At 40.1% G+C, this 21,915-nt stretch overlaps 1 protein-coding gene across 1 annotated transcript in view; it reads left to right on the plus strand.

The window, feature by feature from the left end:
- The first annotated feature begins 619 nt into the window (after window positions 1-619).
- The window catches only part of LOC129238542 (uncharacterized), a 92,290-nt gene continuing 70,994 nt past the window's right edge, over window positions 620-21,915 (plus strand). Inside the window, exon 1 of the mRNA XM_054873599.1 lies at window positions 620-962. Within this exon, the coding sequence (XP_054729574.1) occupies window positions 876-962 (87 nt within the window). The 5' untranslated portion in view covers window positions 620-875. The remainder of the gene's footprint in view (window positions 963-21,915) is intronic.

Here is a 21,915-nt window from a genome sequence, read left to right on the forward strand (position 1 = left end):
CAATCGCATTCAACAAAATTTTTCTAGGGATATTCGAAAATAGTTAGCACAATTTACTTACAAACAATTGAACGTGCATTTTCAGAGCTAACTACGAAGATTCTGCGCACAAATTTCATGGTAAATTATTACATTGATCTCTCTCTCGAATTGTAGGTTAAAATTCACCCCAGGAGTAACTTCACTCAAGCTTTTAATACGAATATGGATTGTTCGAAAAATGCGTCGGTTTCTGTATATTTTCGATTCGTAAAGTAGAATATGAGCAAAAAATTGCACTACTGCCCACGCATATGCCTATACACATGTGTAATAAGTGCCTATGTACGTACATATATACATACATATGTAAGCATGCCTCCCACTTTGTTGTCACTTAATTAAAGTCAGCTCAGTTGTCAATCGGAATTTAATGCGTTCGGTCATCGGTGAGAAATGGAACGAGCTCGCGGTCATCTATTCACTGTGCTAAAGAAAATTATTTATTTATTATTTATTTTTACAAGAGTTACAATTATAAATAACTGTCACACGTAAGTAGTAAGCGCTGGCTGCCAGGGCCTTCGGCTCTAAAGAAAATTGAAATGTAATAAATTGGTTCATAAAGTGCGTAAACGAGTGCAGCGCTGTGTTTAGTGCGTGCCAAATAAAATGAAAATTAAGCATATTCGTCAATTGTAGAAGAACATCAATAAAAAATTAAAGCAAAAAGCGAAAGTGAAGTAAATTTTACTTATCGTACTTAACGTTTGTCATAAAAAGAAGCCGAGTGTCGTGCTTGTTCGTCGTTTTGTTAATCGCATTGCACATATACATATATGAGTATTTGCTTCGATTCGTTGTTCGCGTTCGTATTTTGTTGAACAAGATTTTTCATGTCTCAAAATTCTAAACTACAAACGCATACTTACATACATATACAAATTATAATGAGGAATGTTCATTCTCTGTGGAGTGTGGCGGTAAGTTTTATTTTTTTAACTACATATATGTATGTATGTATGTATAGTATGCACATATGTATGCATCTAGGGATGTATGTGCGTGTGTATGTATTTACTGAAATTAGTACGCTAAATTAATGAAAGAGTTTCTTCAAAGAAGTATTCCTTTTGTGAAACAACAACAAAAACACACCACAAATAGGTGAAGGAGCTCGGCCAAACACCCAATAACGGGTGTAAGCGCCAATTATGTATAAATATACAGTCACTCAAACTTTAGTTGATACAGATACGATTTTTGTGTAAAGCGTTCATAATATTTTATGGATATGGAAAAATAGAGTATGCAGATATTTTATTTATTTTTTTTTTATTTCATTTCTCAACCACAAAATTCATTGTGCTCACTTTAAGATTAAGTGAGAAGTAGCACAACATTTAATTATGCACAAGGCAGATTTTTCTCTTACCTTAATATATATTTTTAAGACCATCTAATAAATCTGTCCAAAACATTTTAAAAGTTGTTTCTAGATAAGGCGCATATTTCAGAAAACGTGTTATCCCCCCAAAAAGTAAGTTTTACTTGCGATTGATTATCTGGCTATCTGACTTTTTCGACGTAGCTCACTCTTAAGGATCAATGACGTCTTCGGCATGAAAATTACATCTTTCCGTACTGTAATAGGCTATAGCAAGTCTCGAGAGGATTGTTCTCACTTCAGCCGAACAGATTCCTTGCTCAGTGGATACGATACTTGCGATACCCTATTACAGTTCGGAAATGTGTAGTTTTCATGTTTAGGTTTGGTCTTCAGCTATAAAAAACGAAATTAAGCGGGTAACATCGGCTGCGATAGCACCGGGTATTTAACAGCAGAATTCTGCCTGCTCTCTTCATATGTACGTATTCACTCACTCGTTCACGCAGTCGTTTTCATGCATTTTGCTTCACTTTCATAACCTTCGTACATAGGTAGTTGCCAATAGAATGATTGTAATATTTACTATATCAAGAATCCCACGCTTTTAACTCTAATTTGAATTACTCTATTTGTATCTTAATTTTTGTTATAATTCTGTTCTGAGGTAGTTGACTATAACTGATCTTTCGATTTGCTATTACTTCATTATAGGTCTCTTTCTCATTAAAATTTATTTTCTACTTTTTAGTTCGATAAGCAATAAAAGCGTGTTTTTTAGTTTTTTTTAACTATTTTTATTTCGTATATCCCCAACACAATCTAAGTTTTTTCGTAAACAAACCGCTGTCCGAACTGACCCCGGTTACGTCAGCCAATAAGCTGGTACTTCCAAACTCGATGAGAGCCCGTTAACGGTCTGATATTGGCCACACCTTCTGAAATTTTGTTACTATGCGGCTGAGCACTAGTCTCATAAATTATTTATTCGATTTATAGCCATTCTTGGTTCAGTCGGGCTTTGTGAGACGGTACCGAGTTCTGCTGAAACGCCCATGGTCTGCCACCGAATTGTTTGTCTGCCAACGGCCTCAAAGCAACCTCCAGAATGCTTTCCGATAATATTTCGCATTTACCTTGACGACAAGCTCGAGGAAAACGATTGGAGAGCGCCCATCTGCGGCTACAGTGGCTCAAACCATTACCTGTGGCGGGTGCTGCCTCCTGGTGGCCAATCGATGACTCAAATCCTCGTATGAACGGTCGGTCAAATAAGCCCTATCGTTTTGGGAGTTTACGAATTGCTCAATTTGAAAAATTTTCTCGTCAGAAAACACAATGTTCGGAAATTGACCGCTTTCGACCATGAAAAGCAACTCCTTCGCTCTCTCAAGTCTGACTTGTCGCTGCTTTGGTGTGCATCAGCTGCCCGAGCGGTCTGAAGGGTGTATGATTACTTCCTGCGGCTCCATGAAGAAACAAAGGGACACAAGGAATTCCTTCCATCCAGATCTGTTCTGCGCCAGTTTCTTAGACTCATTCTAGTTTAAATTCATGGCGCGCCTTTCCAAATCTTAAATAGTATCCAGGTGCTGGATGACCTTCCTCGTCTACGGCTGCTTTGGCGATTCCACTTAATAGCGGCCTCTGGTAGGTCACTACAATGTCTACGAAAGACGTGACCATTTCAACACAATTTTCTCTTGCAAATCTTAACGGCTTTGCTGAATTCTTCTCCACAAATCAGCATTCGAGATTGTGTTTGGCCAGACGGTTTTCAAGATTTTGAGAAGGCATCATATGTATATGAAAAGTATGTGATAGTAGGCATAGTAAGCAAGCCGAGTAGTCGCAGTTACCCTGTATATCCTATGAAATCCCCCTTCCAGGTGTTGTGGTGTTTTTCATAGCAATGCCCAAGAAACTGTTAAAGAGTGTAGAATCGGCGATGAAAAAGGGTGAAAGTATACTCCCTTGACGTACGCCTGCTTTATCCCATCCCATCTCTGGTGACCTGCCCGGTGTAAAGTGTTTCAACGAACTGGACCAGTTTCCGTGGGACCTCCTACACTCAAGAGCGTTAAAAATAGCTCGATGAAACCGAAGTAAAGTGGGGCCATTCAGTGGACTGTTCGATAGTGTACTGTAATGAGTCCGGCACTCGAAGTGTAACCAACTTCAGACTGCTCTCGCAGCTGATGCACGTACTAAATGCCAGTCCAGAGTATTGTTTACAAGCGCGCGGAAGCACTTTACCGAGAGTAAACGCGAAAAAGAACCAGTAATGGATTTCAAACGTCAAAGTGCGATTGCATTATATTTGGCTGGAAAATCACAACCAGCGATTGTTCGTGGGCTCGAGTACCTTAAAGTAAATAAAGTTTTTGTTCATCGCACCATTACTCGTTACAATGATACTGATAGCATCGCGAAACGTCATGGAGGTGGTCATCAAAAGACAGCAACGTCACCAGAAAAGGGTTCAAAAAGTGAAGAAGGGACTTGAGCAAAATCCCCGACGAAGTGCCAATCAAATGTCGAAAGAACTGAAAATAACTGACCGTAGCGTCCGTCGCATACTGAAAAATGATCTCAAAGTCAAGCTTTACAAGATCACACTAAAGCAGCAACAAGTGAGACTTGACTTGCTTCGCTTGGCCGAAAGCGGTCAATTTCCGAACATTGTGTTTTCTGACGAGAAAACTTTTCAAATTGAGCAATTCGTAAACTCCCGAAACGGTAGGGTTTATTTTACCGACCGTTCATATGAGAATTTGAGTCATCGATTGGTTACCAGGAGGTAGCACCCGCCACAGGTAACCGCAGATGGACGCTCTCCAATCGTTATCATCGAGCGCGGCGTCAAGGTAAATGCGAAATATTAGCAGAAAAGTATTCTAGAGGTTGCTTTGAAGTCGTGGGCAGATAAACTTTCGGTGGCAGACCATGCGTGTTTCAATAGGACACGAAACCGGTTTACAGAACTCGAGTGAACAAAGAATGTCTAAAAAAACCACTTTACAAACTTCCTAACGTCCACGCAATGGATCTCAAATTCACCAGACGCGAATCCAATGGGTTATTCTCTTTAGGCCATTTTGGGGAGCAACTAAGAGATTGAAAGTCACGAGGCACTGAAAGAAGCCGTTGTTTGCGGGTGAGCCAAAATACCTACAAGTAACATTCGGGCAGTTTGCGGTTCGTTTATGGACCGTCTCAAGGCCATAGTCAAGGCGAAAGGTGGTCATATCGAGCAAAAGTAAATTGATTCTTAATTTCGTATTGTTTTCACACATTTTTTACTTTGAATTGAATAAAAGTAATTTTCCAGACTAAATTTATGGCCTTTTAAAACATAACTAAAGAAACTGTGATAGGCCACATGTTATCATCCTTTCCAATAAATTTGGTTGTTTTGCTGGTTTCTTGTTATAGAATCGTGAAAATTTAGCCGCCATTTAGCAAAAACTAGAAACCAACTGTAATGCCGACGAAGGTTATTACCATAGCCTATATTTACTGAAGTGAGAGCTACTAAATTCGAAAGAGAAGGTGTCAGGGTAAACAGCTGGTGTACGCTGGCGTTTGATATAGCCGTTTTTTTTTTCTCTATAGCACCGACAGTTAGAATATTTTGCAGAAATCTCAAAAATATTTTTATACTCAGACAGTAAGTTTAATACTCATCCACACTGAAAGTTCTATCATATATATGTGTGTATGTATCTAGGAAAAACACCAGTTTTTTGTCCACTTTTCATAAACTTATACTAAATAATTTATAAGTATCATAATTGACCACTAATCACCAGTGATTCCTTTGTCAAGCACAAAAAATTGGTGGAACTATCATTTCTAATAAAGTAATAACCGCAATTATGTAGTTTTGTTGGATTGCATTGATAACGCGCAGCGACAAACTATGGCCGCTGTTACATAAGTGATCACTTTCATACGTAATACGTATTTTAGTGGTGCGCATTAAGCTTCTTTCCCATGGGTATGCGTGTATGTATAAGTCAGTAGCGCCACAGCATGGTGTCTGGCACTTTTCGAAGCCTCCACCCATTGTGCCATTGTACGAGACCCGAGTGTGATGCCAATCACCAAATCGCACATAAGAAAATTGCACAAAGGAATTGAAAAAAAGCATAAGCACAAAGCAAATCGAGGTCTGCAAAATCTTGCTACCAACACTACATATTTAATATATAAAGTTAGTGCAGTCACTAAGTTAGGTGGAGTTGAAGAATTCTGAAGTTGCAGTTTTTGTTACCTTTTTCATGGGGTTGACTTTAGCGCATCTTCAATGACAATGCAAACAATGCATAAATAAATATTACGCACGTACAATCAGCAGCAAACCAAAAGACAAATAACAAAAACATGTACGGCTACAACAACATCAATGTGTTTAATGTGTGGAATAAATGCAAGTTGGGCCACAATAAACAAACAATTACGGCTGTATGTCGCATCGCGGCCATTTGTATGAGCCCGCTGAGCCGCCATTGTGCACCCTCTGTGCCCCGCCACCCTCAAAAACAATTGAAAGGCTCCAAAGAAACACGAACAACAATGGCGTTCAACAAAAACAAAAAAGTGGCAACGCATATGCCACAAAAGATCGGCAATCGGCTAAAGTATGCGCGCCACAGGGTGCCCAGCCAACCAACGTCGTGCAACAACGTCGCTGCCAACCGTGGCAACTAGGCAACCAAGCAGCCAAGCAACCGAGCGCGCATCCAAACCATCGCACTTTACAGCCATCTGACTGACTGACTAAGTGATTGTGCGATGCACAAAGTGATATTGTGCAACATTCATATTTATGGTATGAAAAAATGCACAGCGCCCGGCAATATGTGCAAAGCGTGTGGCAATCGCTGAGCGGGCGACAGGCAAGGGGCAAGTGGCTTGTTGCATGCACAATGCATTCTTTTAAAAGGTGTCGGAATGCAAATTTTTTGGCACGCCACTGTTATGTTGTGTTGCACTTATTGATCTGGCAAATACTTATGGGCATACTTAAGCAAATAAATGCATGGAAGTGCGAAAAAATATGGACTGGCGCTGAGTTGAGCCGCGCACAGGGGGGCAATATTGCAAATTATTGTGGCACGCCGGCAACTTTGCGAGCATTTGATAGAACTTAAGGTGGAGTCTAAAATAATAAAAAACAACAACTTAACTCTTCTCATGTGGCTGCACAGTTTATGCCAATACCACAAAACTTCGCAAGTTGACTCTCTCTTTTCAAAGTGTGCGTCAGTTATTCATACCAAGTGTAGAAAAATCCTTCTGAGCTTAGTCCAGCGCTGGTTTTAGCAGCGTTTAATAACAGGTGGACTACTAAGCACGTCGATGTTCCCTTAACCGAGCATGCGGCTTCTTATGGGAATGATAACGTGGCACTGGCCTATTAAAGATGGGTGAGAGTTCCGCACTTCCTGTAAAAGTGTCCCACACTTCGAGCATTTATTTTTTTTTTTTTGGGACTTTGTTTTTTAAGGTGGTTAATATCATCAAAGGTACCATCGTACCAGTAATGTGTGTGGCATACTCCTACTAACACTATAATAATCCTCTTTCCCGGTTGAATTCCAGCCGTGGTAACATTTCATCAAGGTGAAGCCGCGTTTATGTCAACTGACAAAACGGGTACCTGCGTCCGCGTTCCTCTTACATGGGCGTATGGAGGTTATCGGCTACCGATAGTATTCACTGCTTTCACTTTGCTGCATAAATGGAACATCGGAAAAAACTTCGTAAGTATTACCGAAGTGTCTTGGTCTGATATCGTTGTGAGCTCAGGCGTCTGTGATTTATCGTCAATTCGTAAGAAGTCCGGCATTTTTTTTATATCATTCGAGCAAGTATTTGATGCGATTCTCTTGGTGATTATATTTTTTGGGCACACCTGTCCACCCAGAAGTGCGTCAAGTATTAGGCGATTCTCTCTGAAACGATCGCAGTAGAAGAATTCGTATTCCGCACTTTCAATCGCGTTGTTGCAGTTTAGGCAGAACGAGCTGTCCTCCAGCAAAAATTAAGGTACTCCAAAAAGCAATAGTGACCACTCAATACTTGAATGAAATACTAGTGAGCGTCTCCGTGTTTCCTGGCCACCCATTGACTAATACTTGAGATAAGCCTAACGCCCAGCATTGATATGACTTCAGCGTCCGTTAGTTGACGAGCCCCATCTGTCTTGACATTTTTTCATCGAATGCAGTCACTCTGCAGCTTTTTCTTCTAATGACGGCTTGGCTGGCCACCTGCCATAGGAAAGACTCCATTCCTTTGTCCAAATGTCAGCTGGTAGTTTGTCCGCAATAACACCTATTGCGTTTATTGCGTCTCTTGAGACCACGTTTATTGATGTTTTTATCTTTAAGAATAAACGTTTTTTCAAACTGTGCAGAAAAATAGATCTCTGCTAAGCCATTGCTTTAAGATGCACATTTGATAGAATGATAACTTCTAGATTACGCCGGTAAGATCAAATTCTTACAAAGAATCGGTACTTAAGTAAAGACATAAAAGTTTTTTCATCATATTTTGTTGTGCGTCTTCATGTTCGCAATTGGAGGACCACGTAGTTTTATGACGCTTTGTCAACTTCTTTCTCAGTTGAAATATTCATGCTTCTCAATATCAAAATCTCATTACTGGGTTGATTTGGGAAGGCATGTATGAAGAAATTTTATATTCTTATCCGGATTCATCAATGCCCATAGTGCCCATATGCTCTTTTAAGTGTCTGGAAAAGAAATATTTTTTACGTTCTTCAAGTCAGTAAGCATACAGTTTTGTTAAAGGATGTATATCTCTAGATGACATTGAGGAACACCGACTACTTCCCTCCACACAAATTCTACTAGTTTACCGCTCACCATTGACCTTCTCCAAGTAATCTTTGGCCGACCGCGACCTCTGCCCCATTGTGGATTCCAGTTAAATGTCTTTCTTGTGATGCTGTCTGGTGGTTTTCAAAGCGTGTGGCCTATCCCCCGCCACTTACTGTGTTCGATTTGCCATAGGATGGGCTCCTCATTCGTTGATGTCGACAACGCGTCGATGCTGAGGGTGTTCGGTCAGGATATTCCACAGATGGTGCAGAGGCGTTTGTTGACGAAAGATTCTAACCTCTGCGTGATGGTGTTGGAGACCAGCCATGTTTCACCTCCATACAAAAATACAAAATTCACACATTAGCTGAATGTTCACAGTTTAGTGGGCCTGAAAATTTGCGAACTCGCTCATACTGTATGCAGTACGTAGCAAACGCTACCCTTGCTTTGTTTAGTCTGCATTTGCTATCTTCATCTGACACACCGTCTTTCGTGGTAGTGAAGCCGGGGTACCACAAGCTTTCGACAAATTCCACCGGACACCCGTCAACCATTATAGGTCTTACTTTATTGTGGTTGACTCTCATAGCCTTTGTCTTGGCGATGTTGACCTCCAGTCCGACAATGCGTGCCAGCATGACTAGTCTATCCGTCTTCACTTGCTTGTAAGTGAGTTTGAGAGAGAGGAGGCAGATGTCATCGGCGACGTGGAGGTCCTCAAGATGTCTAGTGAAACTCCATACGATGCCTCTTTTGTGCAGGGTCAATTTGCTCATAACGTCGTCTAGGACGATGGCAAGGAGAACGGGCGACAGGTGATAACCCTGTCTTACGCCTGCGCTGGTGATTAATGGGGTCATTGATGTTGCTATTGTGGAGCTCTACAAGTTCGGAGATTCGGAGCAATGGACTCTGACGAAGCGAATTATCTTAGCGGGAGCTAACTTTCTACTATACGCTAGTCATATTGAGTCTGGTTTGATTATGGTTGTAATTCTATCATGGTAAAGAAGCGAAATTTGAAATCTATGAGTCGTTTCAATTACAGCTCAGAATATGAATTTTAGAAGTGATGAATCGAGTCCTACTCTTTATCACCTTACCAACTACTTAAGTGAAACACCAAAATGAGGAAAAAATTTTTTCTGATAGCGGTCGCCGCTGGGCAGGCAATGGCAAGCATCCGAGTGTATCTCTGCCATGAAAAAGCTCCTAATAAAAAATATCTGCCGTTCGGAGTCGGCTTAACCGTCTGTTGTGTTATGTGGCCTACGCAGGCCATTCCGAATTTTAGAGGGGTATATCTTTTTGTTTCGTTAAGTTTTCAAAAAACGGCGAAAATATACCATACAAGTCTGTTAGATGAATCTTCTGAAAATTGTATAACCATTTCCAGCGAAGTGATTATGAAAAAAAATACATTTTACACAAAAACTTCATATGTTAGGGTAAATGGCCTGCACAGGCCACCACTGTAATTTTAGTATAGTCATGCACCGTACTTGGTCTTCTGACTAATTAGAGTACAAGAAAGAGTGAATACGGTTCTCTCTCACTCAGAAGTTGAAACTTTAGTCGCTCTCTCGCTCTCACCGCATTTTCGACAGTTTTACTAGTTTTAGTAAAAAAAAAAAACACGAGAACAGGCGCCAGATATATGCCGTTAGAATTGCATTTGGTTCTATTTATTACAGGTGCACATTTTATTGTGTATGATTGATTTTGCTTTTTGCAATCATTTTTGTTTGAGTGAAGAAAAGTAAGTATTTATTAACAATTTAAATAGTGATCTGTATTATTCATAAAGTGTTTTGTGCGGGATCAGAAATGTCACTTTCAAACGAAGTAGATAGGGCTTTATTAGCTATCGGTAGAAGAAGTAATCGTCTATCAAGTGAGCAAATGCGCCATCACGAGGAAGTGTTGAGCAAATTTATTGCAGCGGAGGATGAGGAAGATGATCCGTTTGTCACCGACATCGTCGTCGGTGATGAGGATTATGTTCCTGTTGATGACGGAGAGGTGTCTGATATTGAGAATGAGCTTGAGGTTGAAGAAGAATTGCCTGAAAACGAAGAATTTTGTGAAGTTGAATGGGATGAAGTAATCGAACCAGAGCCTAGTGTCTCAAATCTTGCCAGTGGAGTGAATCGATTACTAGGTGAAAAAGAGCAATGTTACGAGTGCAAGATTGACAATATGTTTTGGAAAAAGGAACCGCCAGCACCTAGAGCACGCCATTGGAACCGATTTACCAGTACCAGAACCAGACCAGTGGGACCTGCTCATCGATTTCTGCCAAATCCAGTGTCTATTTTTCGTGACATAATGTCACCTGAAATATTCGATATAATTGTTCGTCAGACGAATCGGAAAGCAGGAGAAATGATCAAGGTCTGGAACGAGGCTAATCCAACATGTAAACCAAAAGAGTGGAAGCCCACAGACGAAATGGAAATGTATGCTTGGTTTGGATTGCTATTATTTTCTGGTGTGTTCCACTGTAATAATATGCAAGCAAAGGATCTATGGCATTCTCGGCATTTTGATATATATAATGCAACAATGTCGTTAGATCGATTAAAAATGTTGCTTCGGTTTGTTCGTTTTGATGGAGCTAATACTCGTTCTGAACGTATGCTGTTGAGTAAATCTGCACCAATCGACGGCATTTGGACTATGATGAATCACAATCTGCAAGAAGCATATACTCCAAATGCAGCAATAACAGTAGATCAGGAACTATTTCCGTACCGTGGGCGAACTAGGTTTACGCAGTATATTACGTCTAAGCCGGCAAAGTACGGAATAAAAATTTGGTGGGTCTGCGATTCTTCAACAAACTACCCTCTCAAGGGACAGATTTACACAGGAAAACTATCAAATGAAGAACGAGAAATTAACCAAGGTGAAAGAGTGGTACTGGATTTGGTAGAGAGGTATCGCAATTCCGGCCGAACGGTGTATTGCGATAACTTTTTCACATCACTCGAATTGGCCAAGTCTCATTTGCAGAAGGGATTAGCTGTCGTAGGCACAGTGCGCCCAAATAGAAAATTTGTTCCTCTATGCTTTCTGCTGAACAAAAAGACAAGGCCGTATAAAAAGAGTCGACCTCTATATCAGACTTTGTTTGCTTTCCTGGATGAAAATGTATCTATGTTATCATACGTTGCCAAAGTAGACAAATATATGCTAGTATTGTCGACACAACATTACACGTAAGCCACAGAAACTTTGCACAAATATAAACCTGCAGCTGTCTTAGACTACAATGAAAATAAGTCTGGGGTTGATACAATGGACAAAATGCTTTCTGGCTACAGTTGCAAACGCGCAACAAACCGGTGGCCATTGGCCATTTTTTTTAATATGCTTGACATTACTGGCTTGGCTTCTTATATTATATACAAGCATTTGCGACCAAGCAAGATGTCAGACCAACGAAGGGATTTTATATTAGAATTGGCTGAACAACTGACAATCCCCCTTATGGAAACACGTACAGCAAATCCCAGGGTATATGGTAGACCAGGAATTAAAATAACAATGCAAAAGTTCACTGTATTTTATGTAAGTATTTATACAAACATCCGAATTCGTACTGAAATATATAATTCATTTAAATAATGTATCTCTCACAGGATCCACCATCAACTTCGACGGCCCCAGCACAAAAAACTGCATCAAATCCCGTAAGCTCACAGTACCGGCCATTGTGCAAGCTATGTACCAAACTGGAAAAGTTTAAAAGAAAAACCCGATTTACTTGCCACATTTGCAAAAATGCAATGTGCTTAACTCACGGTTTAGAAACCAAAACCTACACTTGCAGCATATGTCTAGCTGCAGTAACTACGTCAACTTCATAAGCAACTTTTAAAATTTTATATTTTTATTATTTATTTATAAATTGAATTTTTCAAATCATTTTTAAAAAACAGTAAGAAGGATGAACCTTGATAAAAAAATTTCTTTTAATTAACACTAATCAATCTGTTTTTTTATTAATCGGTATTACACTTAAATTGATTACAGACATAATTTTCGTACCAGCCTATAAATAAAGCACGTGTTCTCATAGGTGGCCTGGCCAGGCCATTTTAAACAACGAAAGAATATAAAACTTTCACACAACGGACGGTTAAAACTGTAGGTCCCTCTGTGGAACAACATCAAAACGTACGACACAAATAGGGGGAGGAGCTCGGCCAAACACCCAAAATGTGTGTAAGCGCCAATTATATATGTATATATATATATATATTAAGTAGTTAAGTGAGAGTTTAAAACGCAATGACACAGTGTCCAGTCTACAACTCACGACATTTCTTCGCAACTCTTGATTTCACTATCGTTGATCCTATTTTTTCGAGACATCGCTATGGACAATGAAAATATTCTATCTTGCAAAAGGATAGCCAATTTCTCAATACTTTACTTTACTTTTAAAAATCTTCGCTTAGAAGAAACCGCTGATGTGTTACAGAATACCATATACGGACTATGGTACCCTCCTCCATTTTCCAACCGCACTTAAATACTAATTCAGTGACATTCGAATGGTCAAATTTCTTCGATCTGTTAGCCTTTGCGTATCAGAGCTCTACCCAAACTCTCACAAAAGTGATATACCAATCAGAGTGCGGTTTTGCATAATTCCATTTTCGCAAGTCTGTTCCAATTTCCAATCCTCAAGTGATATTGCTTATCCCCAACAGAAATCGCTAACCAGTCTCCCTTTCACGCAGTATGCGCCAACTAATGAGTGCTGATGGCATGCTGCGCGCCTGTTGTGTGGCAACACGTTTCCGCTTCTACTTAATTTGGCTGCGACACCCCCAAAAGTGCACATAACAAGTAAAAATAAATAAAGGAGCAATCTTATTTTGTGTAGTTTATTTACATCACAGCAAATGCGCCGCACGAGTCCTTAACGATCCAGCCAGCCAGCCAGTCAACCAAAGAACTCAGAAAGCAGTCAGCCAGCGAGACATCAATCGACCGGAAATGTGCCGCATACCATAGAGTCCACTTATGTGAAACGCGCGCGCCTTCGTCACTTACCTATACTTAAATCGTCATATATTTTACTTTTCTAGATCTTGCTACCCCTACAAGATCAACTTGGGGCAGAAAGCAAAGAAAAGAATGGTAAAGAACGATTCACCGCCACCGCCACCGCCTAATAATAAGACGGGTATCTGAATATCTGTCTTACGCGACTCGCGTCAGTTAAGCGGCTTGAAAGGATCAGATGAATGATCTCATGTCGTTTTATTTGGCCATCTAGGCACTTTTATTGCTGTTACTGCTGCTGCTACTTTTGCCGCTGCAGTTGATACGTAATTCCCTTTGTTATTGCTTTGCGGCTCCAATGGTGTGGGGATCGACGCTTTGTGGCTTGTCGTCGTAGTGTAAGGGCTACCTACATTGGCATCGGCATTGGTATCGACCTCTGTACGTGTGTGCTCAGCCTACAACACTAAATGAGATCAAATGCGATAGCGCCATTTTATGCCTATGTATGTGTTTTTAAGCAAATGAGTGTTCGTGTATTTATTTATGCACCTCCGTATGTGTGTATGTGTGTGGTTATGTGGTGGCCCTTAGCGTGGCGTTGAGGCTGACAATGAGCGACGGTGATGATGGCGAGCGCCTCGTTTCACGGGTTCCTGCTGTTCTCGCTGTTCATGCAGTCTTCATAGCCTGTTATGCGCCGTTGTTATACTCGCATTATAACTATGTGTAGTAGTTATTATTCTTGTAGTAGCTGCTGGCAATTGCTTACTTATTTGGTTAGCTCGTTTGTTCGATGGCTCCTTGCTTATTTTCGGTGGCTCTTGGCTATAATTCAAAGCTTGTTGATGACTGCGCTCCTACTTTGCGCTTCTTTGCTTTTGTGTCTTTCATCTAAATGCAGACATTTTACTTCTGGAGGCTGAGTATTTACATGTTTTTTTTTTGTTGAGTATTTCGGCAATATGATGGCGTTAACAATTTGGGTCTTCATAAATTCGTACACCTTTCCGTCTGCTTTGCTTTTAGTCTTGTTTTTTGGCATAGTTTTTTAGACTCTTCATTTTACAACATTTCCTTCAGTTAGTTATATGACATGGACTGCTCTCATAATTTTATCCCCATGTCCTTAGAAAAAGTTCAGTTGCTTCAATTCAAGAGAATATTTTTAGTTTCGAAATTTACCCATGTGTAGCATTGTGGAATTAACTGTTGTTTACATTACGAAAAATCTCTTTTTAATTTCATTCCGCTATCTCTCCGGAATCCTCAATTTCTTCCAAAGATTCTAATTGAAGAAAATAAAAATCAGTAATTGACCAATACTCTTAAAGTTAGTCCTTCAAAAAAGCTATCTAACTCCGTTGTAACATAAATCCTAAATGCATTTCTGGATAATAATAATGCTTAAAAAACTCAGAGACGAACGGTTCACTATACATGATAAGGCGCTTAAAAGCATACTGATTTACATTTCTTCCGAATGTGGCTCATTTTCTTACGCGCACAGATAGGAGAGATAGACGAACCAAACGACTGTCTTAGAAACGTGAGAATGTTATTGTTTAGTTGCCACTTTACGTAAATGGCGTATCCCTCAGCCTCATAGGTACTGCACAAAGCACCCGATTACGGATCCTGTATGCGAATCTAGCCTGCGACCAGGAAATTCTGTTAGTTGGTATTAAATCTCTGCTCATCTGGAATGATAATAAATATTTCATTGATTCCTGGTATGGAATTATATCCCTATTGAACCCTGATTACGTAATGTATAAATTGAATGGCAGAAAATAGAACCTTCTACGCTTTGGTCCAAAAAAAGTTGATCAGCATCATTCCTCTCAAGCAGCTCACAAAGAGTGTTAATTTTCCGAATGTCGGATCAGTGAGCTGAAGTAACGTACAAGTCTTCACAATACGATTTTCCTTCTTCCGGGACTCAGTTGAAACATTATTGGGGTGTACTGTTAGATCACATAGACCGAGTTTTGGATAAGCTGTTGCGGCAATATTAAATTATCAATACACGCTTTCAGGCGCAAGGCAAGATTGTCCTCTGTCGCCCCTTCTTACTGCCATCTTCCTAGACGACGTTATGAGCAAATTGGAGTTTCACCAGACATCTTGAGGACCTGGCCTTCGTTGATGACATCGGCCTCCTCTCTAACAAACTCACTGACACGCTGGCAAGCATTGTCGTACTGGAGATCAACATCGCCAAGGCCAAGGCTTGAGACACAATAAAACAAGACATACTTGTATAATGGTTGACAGGTGTCCGGTGGAAGTTGTCGAAAGCTTCTGCTACCTCGGCTACGCTATCACACCAGACAGTGGAGGAGATAAAGATGTCAACAGCAGGCTAAATAAAGCAACGGCGGCGTTTGGGCGAATGCATACCGTATGGGCGAATTCACAAATTTCAGGCCCACTAAACTGTTAATATTCAGCTCATGTCTGAAGTAAGTATTGTTGTACGGAAGTGAAACATGGCTGATCTCCGACACCATCACACAGAAGCTACAATCAATCACAATCGTCAACAAATGTCTCCGCATCATCTGCAGAATATTCTGGCCGAACACCATCAGCAACGACGCGTTGTGGAGATCAACGAATGAGGAGTCCACCCTAATGCAATTCAAACGCAGAATGTGGCGTTGGATAGGTCACACGCTTAGGGAACCACCAGTAGCACTGGTCTGGAACCCGCAATGGAGCGGACAAAGATTACTTGGAAAAGGTCGATATTGCACGAGCTAGCAGATGCCGACATCACATGGGACGACGCAAACACAACAGCCCAGAACTGCTTAAAATGGAAGAGTCTTGCTGGGGACCTATGCGCCCGAGCGGAGTGAATAAGGATATACAAAAAAACTGTTTTCAAATGACTTGTGCAGTAAAACGTTTGTCAAAAGTGACGCCTAGATATCGGTAATAAATAGTTGGTAGCCGGTAACTTCTTTAATGGCAACTTTGGTATTTGTCAAGTAAGCCGAATGAGTCGGTAATTCAAGAGTTGGTCCAGAAATTTCAAGAAAATCGTTCTGTCGCAGATAGAAAAAGGACTAGCAGGCCAAAAACTGAATGTTCTGTTGAGAATATTGCGGCTGTAGCGCACAGCCATCTTTCCGCTGCCTGTCAAACCATATGAAGGGCGTTACCTTAGCTAACAAAGAGGTCCTTGAAAACTGGCTTAACATCTTCTTTGACACCAAAGCAGGCGATTTTTGAGGCAACGGCTTGAGGTTGTAAACACTAACAGCGAATAACTAATTGATTAACTTATTGATATAATTATTGTTTTTTGTTTAAATAAAAGTCTTCGATGAAAACGCTACGATTTTATTCCCCAACCTAATAGTTGGAATAACGCGTAATATAGTAAAATATATATTGGAAGAAAAAATATGGGCCCGTTGGAGGTCACACTTTTTCTGGGAATCAGTTTGAAAGCCTAATGAAAGTTTCGGAGTGGCACTTTTTCGATTTTACAGATGTGTTGAAATTTTTGTTTCATATGTAAATATAAATCATAGGTATGTATTTGTGTGTTTGGCGGTATGGAATGTTTTTATCACCTCTACCCCTCCATTTCTTTTCACTGGCATCACTTTACCGATCTTTACGAAATTTTTGCAAACTTTTATTTTCAATTACTTTCGCGCAACAACATTTTTGTCGACATTGTCATTGGTAAATTTATTGTTTGAGGTATTCGAGAACCGCCAAAAATTCCATGGCTAAGCAAATAACAATGGCATGCGCGAAGTGCGATGCGCCGCTCCAACAAATCGATTGAGCTGACGCATTGTGAACGATTGTCTGCAAAAAACCGGGCACAAATTTATATTTGCATGTACAAAACTATGTAAAAATGTTCATATATACATTCCTATTTATATATATATAGTCAATACAAAGGACAAGTCCCATCACGCTCGCTGTCTACTGTTCCTACTGACTAACAGCCTACGAATGAAGCGATTTTATGAACCCTTGCCACTAGAGTTTCCTTTTCTTCGATTTTTTTGGGAATTTTTGAATGACGAACGATGGCGGCCGCTCGATCATTGTCGGTGCGTAAAAGAGCCGAAAAAATGCTGAATTAAATTCATGACACAAACAAGCGTAGTTCGCACGCGGTAAGCAAAGAGGCAAAAAAAAACAAAAAAAAGGGAAATATTTATTTTTACTCCACAGAGAAGCGAAAACCCTGCCAAAACATGAATGAATCTGTTGAATTGCTTGTAGATATTGTGTTCGTAATCAAATTGGCAACTCACATGCGCAGACAGCAGCGGTGGCGGCGTCGTCGATGGCGGTGTGATCCTGTCGCGCGTTCCTTACTCCTGCAAGTGTCGATCCATGCCGCCTGCCCACCACCGCAGACTTGTCTTGTTTGGGATTGTTGAATTAGTTGTTGTGGTTAGTAAAACATGGTGTAAATTTGCACATACTCACACACACACACACATGCATACATGCATACTCCTGCAGTCATACACCAAAAACCGTCTAGTTGACTGTTGAATTGAATCACTGCTTGGTCGAACGATTTTTTAGTGTGTTTTGTTAGGTTTTTTTTGGTTCCTTTTTTTTTTGTGACTGACTGACTGCCAAAAGTCGCCGTGTTTGGTTTGTGATCCAATTTTTATACCCGTTCATAGGAGCGACTCGCCGTTAAGCTCCCTTAGCCGCATTTTACACTTTTTCTCATTTCACATTTGCTTTTTTCATTTTTTTCTTTGTTGTGCTACGTGTGGCATTGTTTGTTGGATTTTTTTAATAGTTATTGTTGTTTTAACAGCCCAATCGTTGTTACCCCGAGTCGGTCGCGTACCAAAATTATCTGCTTATCTTGTCTCGGCTAACTTTTTGATCGAAATGCAACTGCTGTGCTACCTTTGGGATATTTCTCCTCGCTTTTTTTCACCATTTTGTTGCTGTTGCTTATTCATTTTGCTGTTGGTTGGCAACTTTGTTGCAATTGTTGTTGTTGTTTGCGCCTTTTTTTATTTTGTAGTTATTTAAATTTATACGCTTTACGTGACACTTGTTAACTGAGTGGCACCAAAAGCATCTTCAGCTTCACGGATATGCGCCGTGGATATGTGGTTTTGCGGTTGCTGTTGCAGTCTCTGTAGGCTCGTCGCTTGCACTCAAACGTATTTAGTAAATATGTAGGTATCCGCCTCGCATTTATATGTTGTTGCAGTTGCCACGTAAATTATGCTCTGTAGCACTTTGACGATTTTATGCAAATTTTGTTGATATTTTTGTGACATTTATGTGCGCACGTTGCCTGTCCACCCGCCTTCACCCTGTTACAAAAAAAAAATACTTCATTTTACTTTTGGGTGATTTCTACTGCTCATCTGTAACGTATTTTTGTTGTTGCTTTTCAAGCAAACATATTTGAATGAATTTTGAATGCAACGTGAAACAGGCTGTGTGCACATATAAAAAGTGATCAGATTGGAGGTACTTTTTCTAGTAGGGGTTTTTGACAGATCACGCGTGACTACTGTCAAACTAAATACATAATTTTTTTCAATATTTATTCACATTTCATCACGGAAAGACTTACGTCTTAACAACGTTTACAAAATCGACCAACCGTATTACGAAAATTTACGCTCTGTGAAAAGTGTTCACTCGAAGTGTTGGGACTCTAATTTCGTGCAGCAATGAAGCCTATTTTTGGTTTAATGGCTACGTCAATAAGCAAAATTGCCTTGGGCAAGGAAAGTAGAAGAGCAACCCGAATCCATTCAAGAATAGCCATTACACCTATTGAAAACAACCGTTTGGTGCGCCCTATGGGATTTACGAATCATCGATCCAAATTTCTTCGAAGACTAGTTGACTAGCGCCACTGTAACAGTGAATGGTGAAGGCTATAGCACTATGATAAACGATATTTTGGTCCCGGAAATTGAAGCCCGCGATCTCGACAACATTTGGTTCCAACAAGACGGGGTTACTTGCCATGCAGCCCGCGAAACAATTGATTTGTTGCGTCGTGGTTTCGATGGGCAATTTATCTCTTGCCTGGGTTGGCGAGCAAGGTCGTGTGATAACACACCTTTGGACTTTTAATTTGTGGGCGTCTGTAAAGCCTTAACGTTTTGTGGATAAACCAGCTTCGATTGAGGCATTCGATTACTAAAGTTATTCACGAGATATCGATCGAAGCCCTCCAGCGAGTCATTTAAAATTGTGTTTATGGATGGCAAAATAACTTACATGAATGGTTCTACACAAAAGCAATAAAGGTTGCCCAATCAATTTGAATTTTCGTTGTTTTATTTAAATTTAAAATCCACACACTTTTGAAGAAGTTTCGGATTGAAATTTTATTTAAATTTATAATTATTTTTTGAACATGTTTATGTAAAACCAAAGTGCAATCTGATGCTTTCCGAATCAGATTCCCTCTAGGGAGAAGTGGACTAAGAGGAAAATCTGGGCACAAGGCCCAGTTAGTCTTGTCACGGATGGCTCGGATATGGATGGATGGAAAGATTGGGGTAGAGGTATTCTGCGAGAAATCATTCACTAAGTGCATATACAGGCTTCCTAATCACAGGAGCTGAGATAACTGAGGCTGTTCTCTAGAATAGTAGCCATCGGGGAGTTAAATATTTATTCTTATTCACCGATTCACTGATTTTTCGATAGGAATCGGTCGAAGAATATCTTCACATCTCTTTCGGTCACAACCACAATGAGAGCGCAATAAACAGTATGGCTGATGAACTAAGATGGGCACACCTTCTAGTGTGCAATGAAAGTGGATATTTTTCTGGGTATCGAGTCAACTCTGAAAGAGATGGGCGAAAGCGTTCAACTGCAGATTTGCTAATCCCTTCAGACCGCAGGTAGATTTTGTCGATAAGGGAAAATGCCTGAAAAATAATTTCGTAAAATATTGTAGCTCTCCACTATCTATTTAAAAAAACTGTATGGGCTTTTCTTGTAAAAAAGGGTGCAATTGATCTATAAAAAGTGAAGCGAGAATGTTGAAACGTTATTATTCCTGCATAATGAAATAATATACATATCTATCATAAACCGACTTTTAATACCGACACTCGAAGTGTAACCAATTAGTAACCATAAATTTATTTGGGAAAATTACTTTTATTCAATAAGAAGTAAAGAGTGTTTGAAAATAATACCAAATTAAGAATCAATTTACTCTTGCTCGATATGATCACCTTTTGGATTGACTATGGCCTTGAGATGGTCCAGAAACGAATTGTAGGCTGCCCGAATGTGACTTACAGGCATTTTGGCCCACTCACGGACAATGGCTTTTTTCAGCGCCTCGAGACAGGTGAATCTTTTAATTCGTATCTTCTTTCTAAAATGGCTCAAAGACAATAATCCATCGGGCTCTTATCAGGAGAATTTGAGAGCCCTTGTGTGGATGTTATGAAGTTGAGAACGTTGTTTTTTAGCCATTCTTGCTTCACTCGAGCTTTGTGAGACGGTGCCGAGTCCTATTGAAACGTCCATGGTCTGTCACCGAAATGTTTATCTGTTCACGGCTTCAAAGCAACCCCTAGAGTACTTTCCCGATAATATTTCGCATTTACCTTGACGCCAGGCTCGATGAAAACGATTGGGAAACGTCCATCTGCAGTTACAGCGGACCAAGCCCTTACCTGCGAAGGGTGCTGCCTCCTGGTGGCCAATCGTGAACTCAAGTTCTCGTATGAACGATCACTCAAATAAACATTATCGCTTTGGGAGTTTACGAATTGATCAATTTGAAAAAAAATTTCGTCAGAAATCACAATGTTCACGAATTTACCGCTTTCGGCAAGCGAAGCAACCCCTTCACTCTCTCAAGTCTGAATTCTTGCTGCTTTGGTATGTGCGCCTTTTGAATCTTGTAAGGCTTGACTTTGAGATCATTTTTGAGTATGCTACGGTCAGATATTTTCAGTTCTTTCGCCATTTGATTGGCCCTTCGTCGGGGATTTCGCTCAAGTCTCTTCTTCACTTTTTGAACCCTTTTCTGGTGACGTTGCTGTCTTTTAATGACCACCTCCATGACGTTTCGCGATGCTATCAGTTCATTGTAACGAGTAATGGTGCGATGAACAAAAACTTTATTTACTTTAAGGTACTCGAGCCCACGAACAATCGCTGGTTGTGATTTTCCAGCCAAATATAATGCAATCGCACTTTGACGTTTGAAATCCATTACTGACTTTCTTCATTCGCGTTTACTCTCGGCAAAATGCTTCCACGCTCTTGCAATACTCCGGAATGTCATTTAGGTAACTTATGCCCGTGCATCATCTGCGCGTGCGGTCTGAAATTGGTTGCACTTCGAATGCCGGACCCTGTAGTGCTTCTTTCTGTTACAGTCAAAATTAGCGGTTTGGGGCTGTGCCAAGCTCAGCAATCGAAGCATATTTTTATCGGTGCATAATTGTACATAGCCTTAGGACATGATGATCTAAACACAGTCGTTGTATTTTTATGCGTTCTATATTATAATTTGAATGCCATTATAAAGCTCATGCGGCTTGTTAACAATTTCCTAATGATTGCCAAACATATACAAATATTTTATTTATTTATAATGCGCTAATATTCTGTAAACATTAAACTAAACAGAAATGAAATTAGAATTAAATAAAAAAACCTGGT

Source organism: Anastrepha obliqua, chromosome 2 (assembly GCF_027943255.1).
Source record: "Anastrepha obliqua isolate idAnaObli1 chromosome 2, idAnaObli1_1.0, whole genome shotgun sequence".
Lineage (NCBI taxonomy): Eukaryota > Metazoa > Arthropoda > Insecta > Diptera > Tephritidae > Anastrepha > Anastrepha obliqua.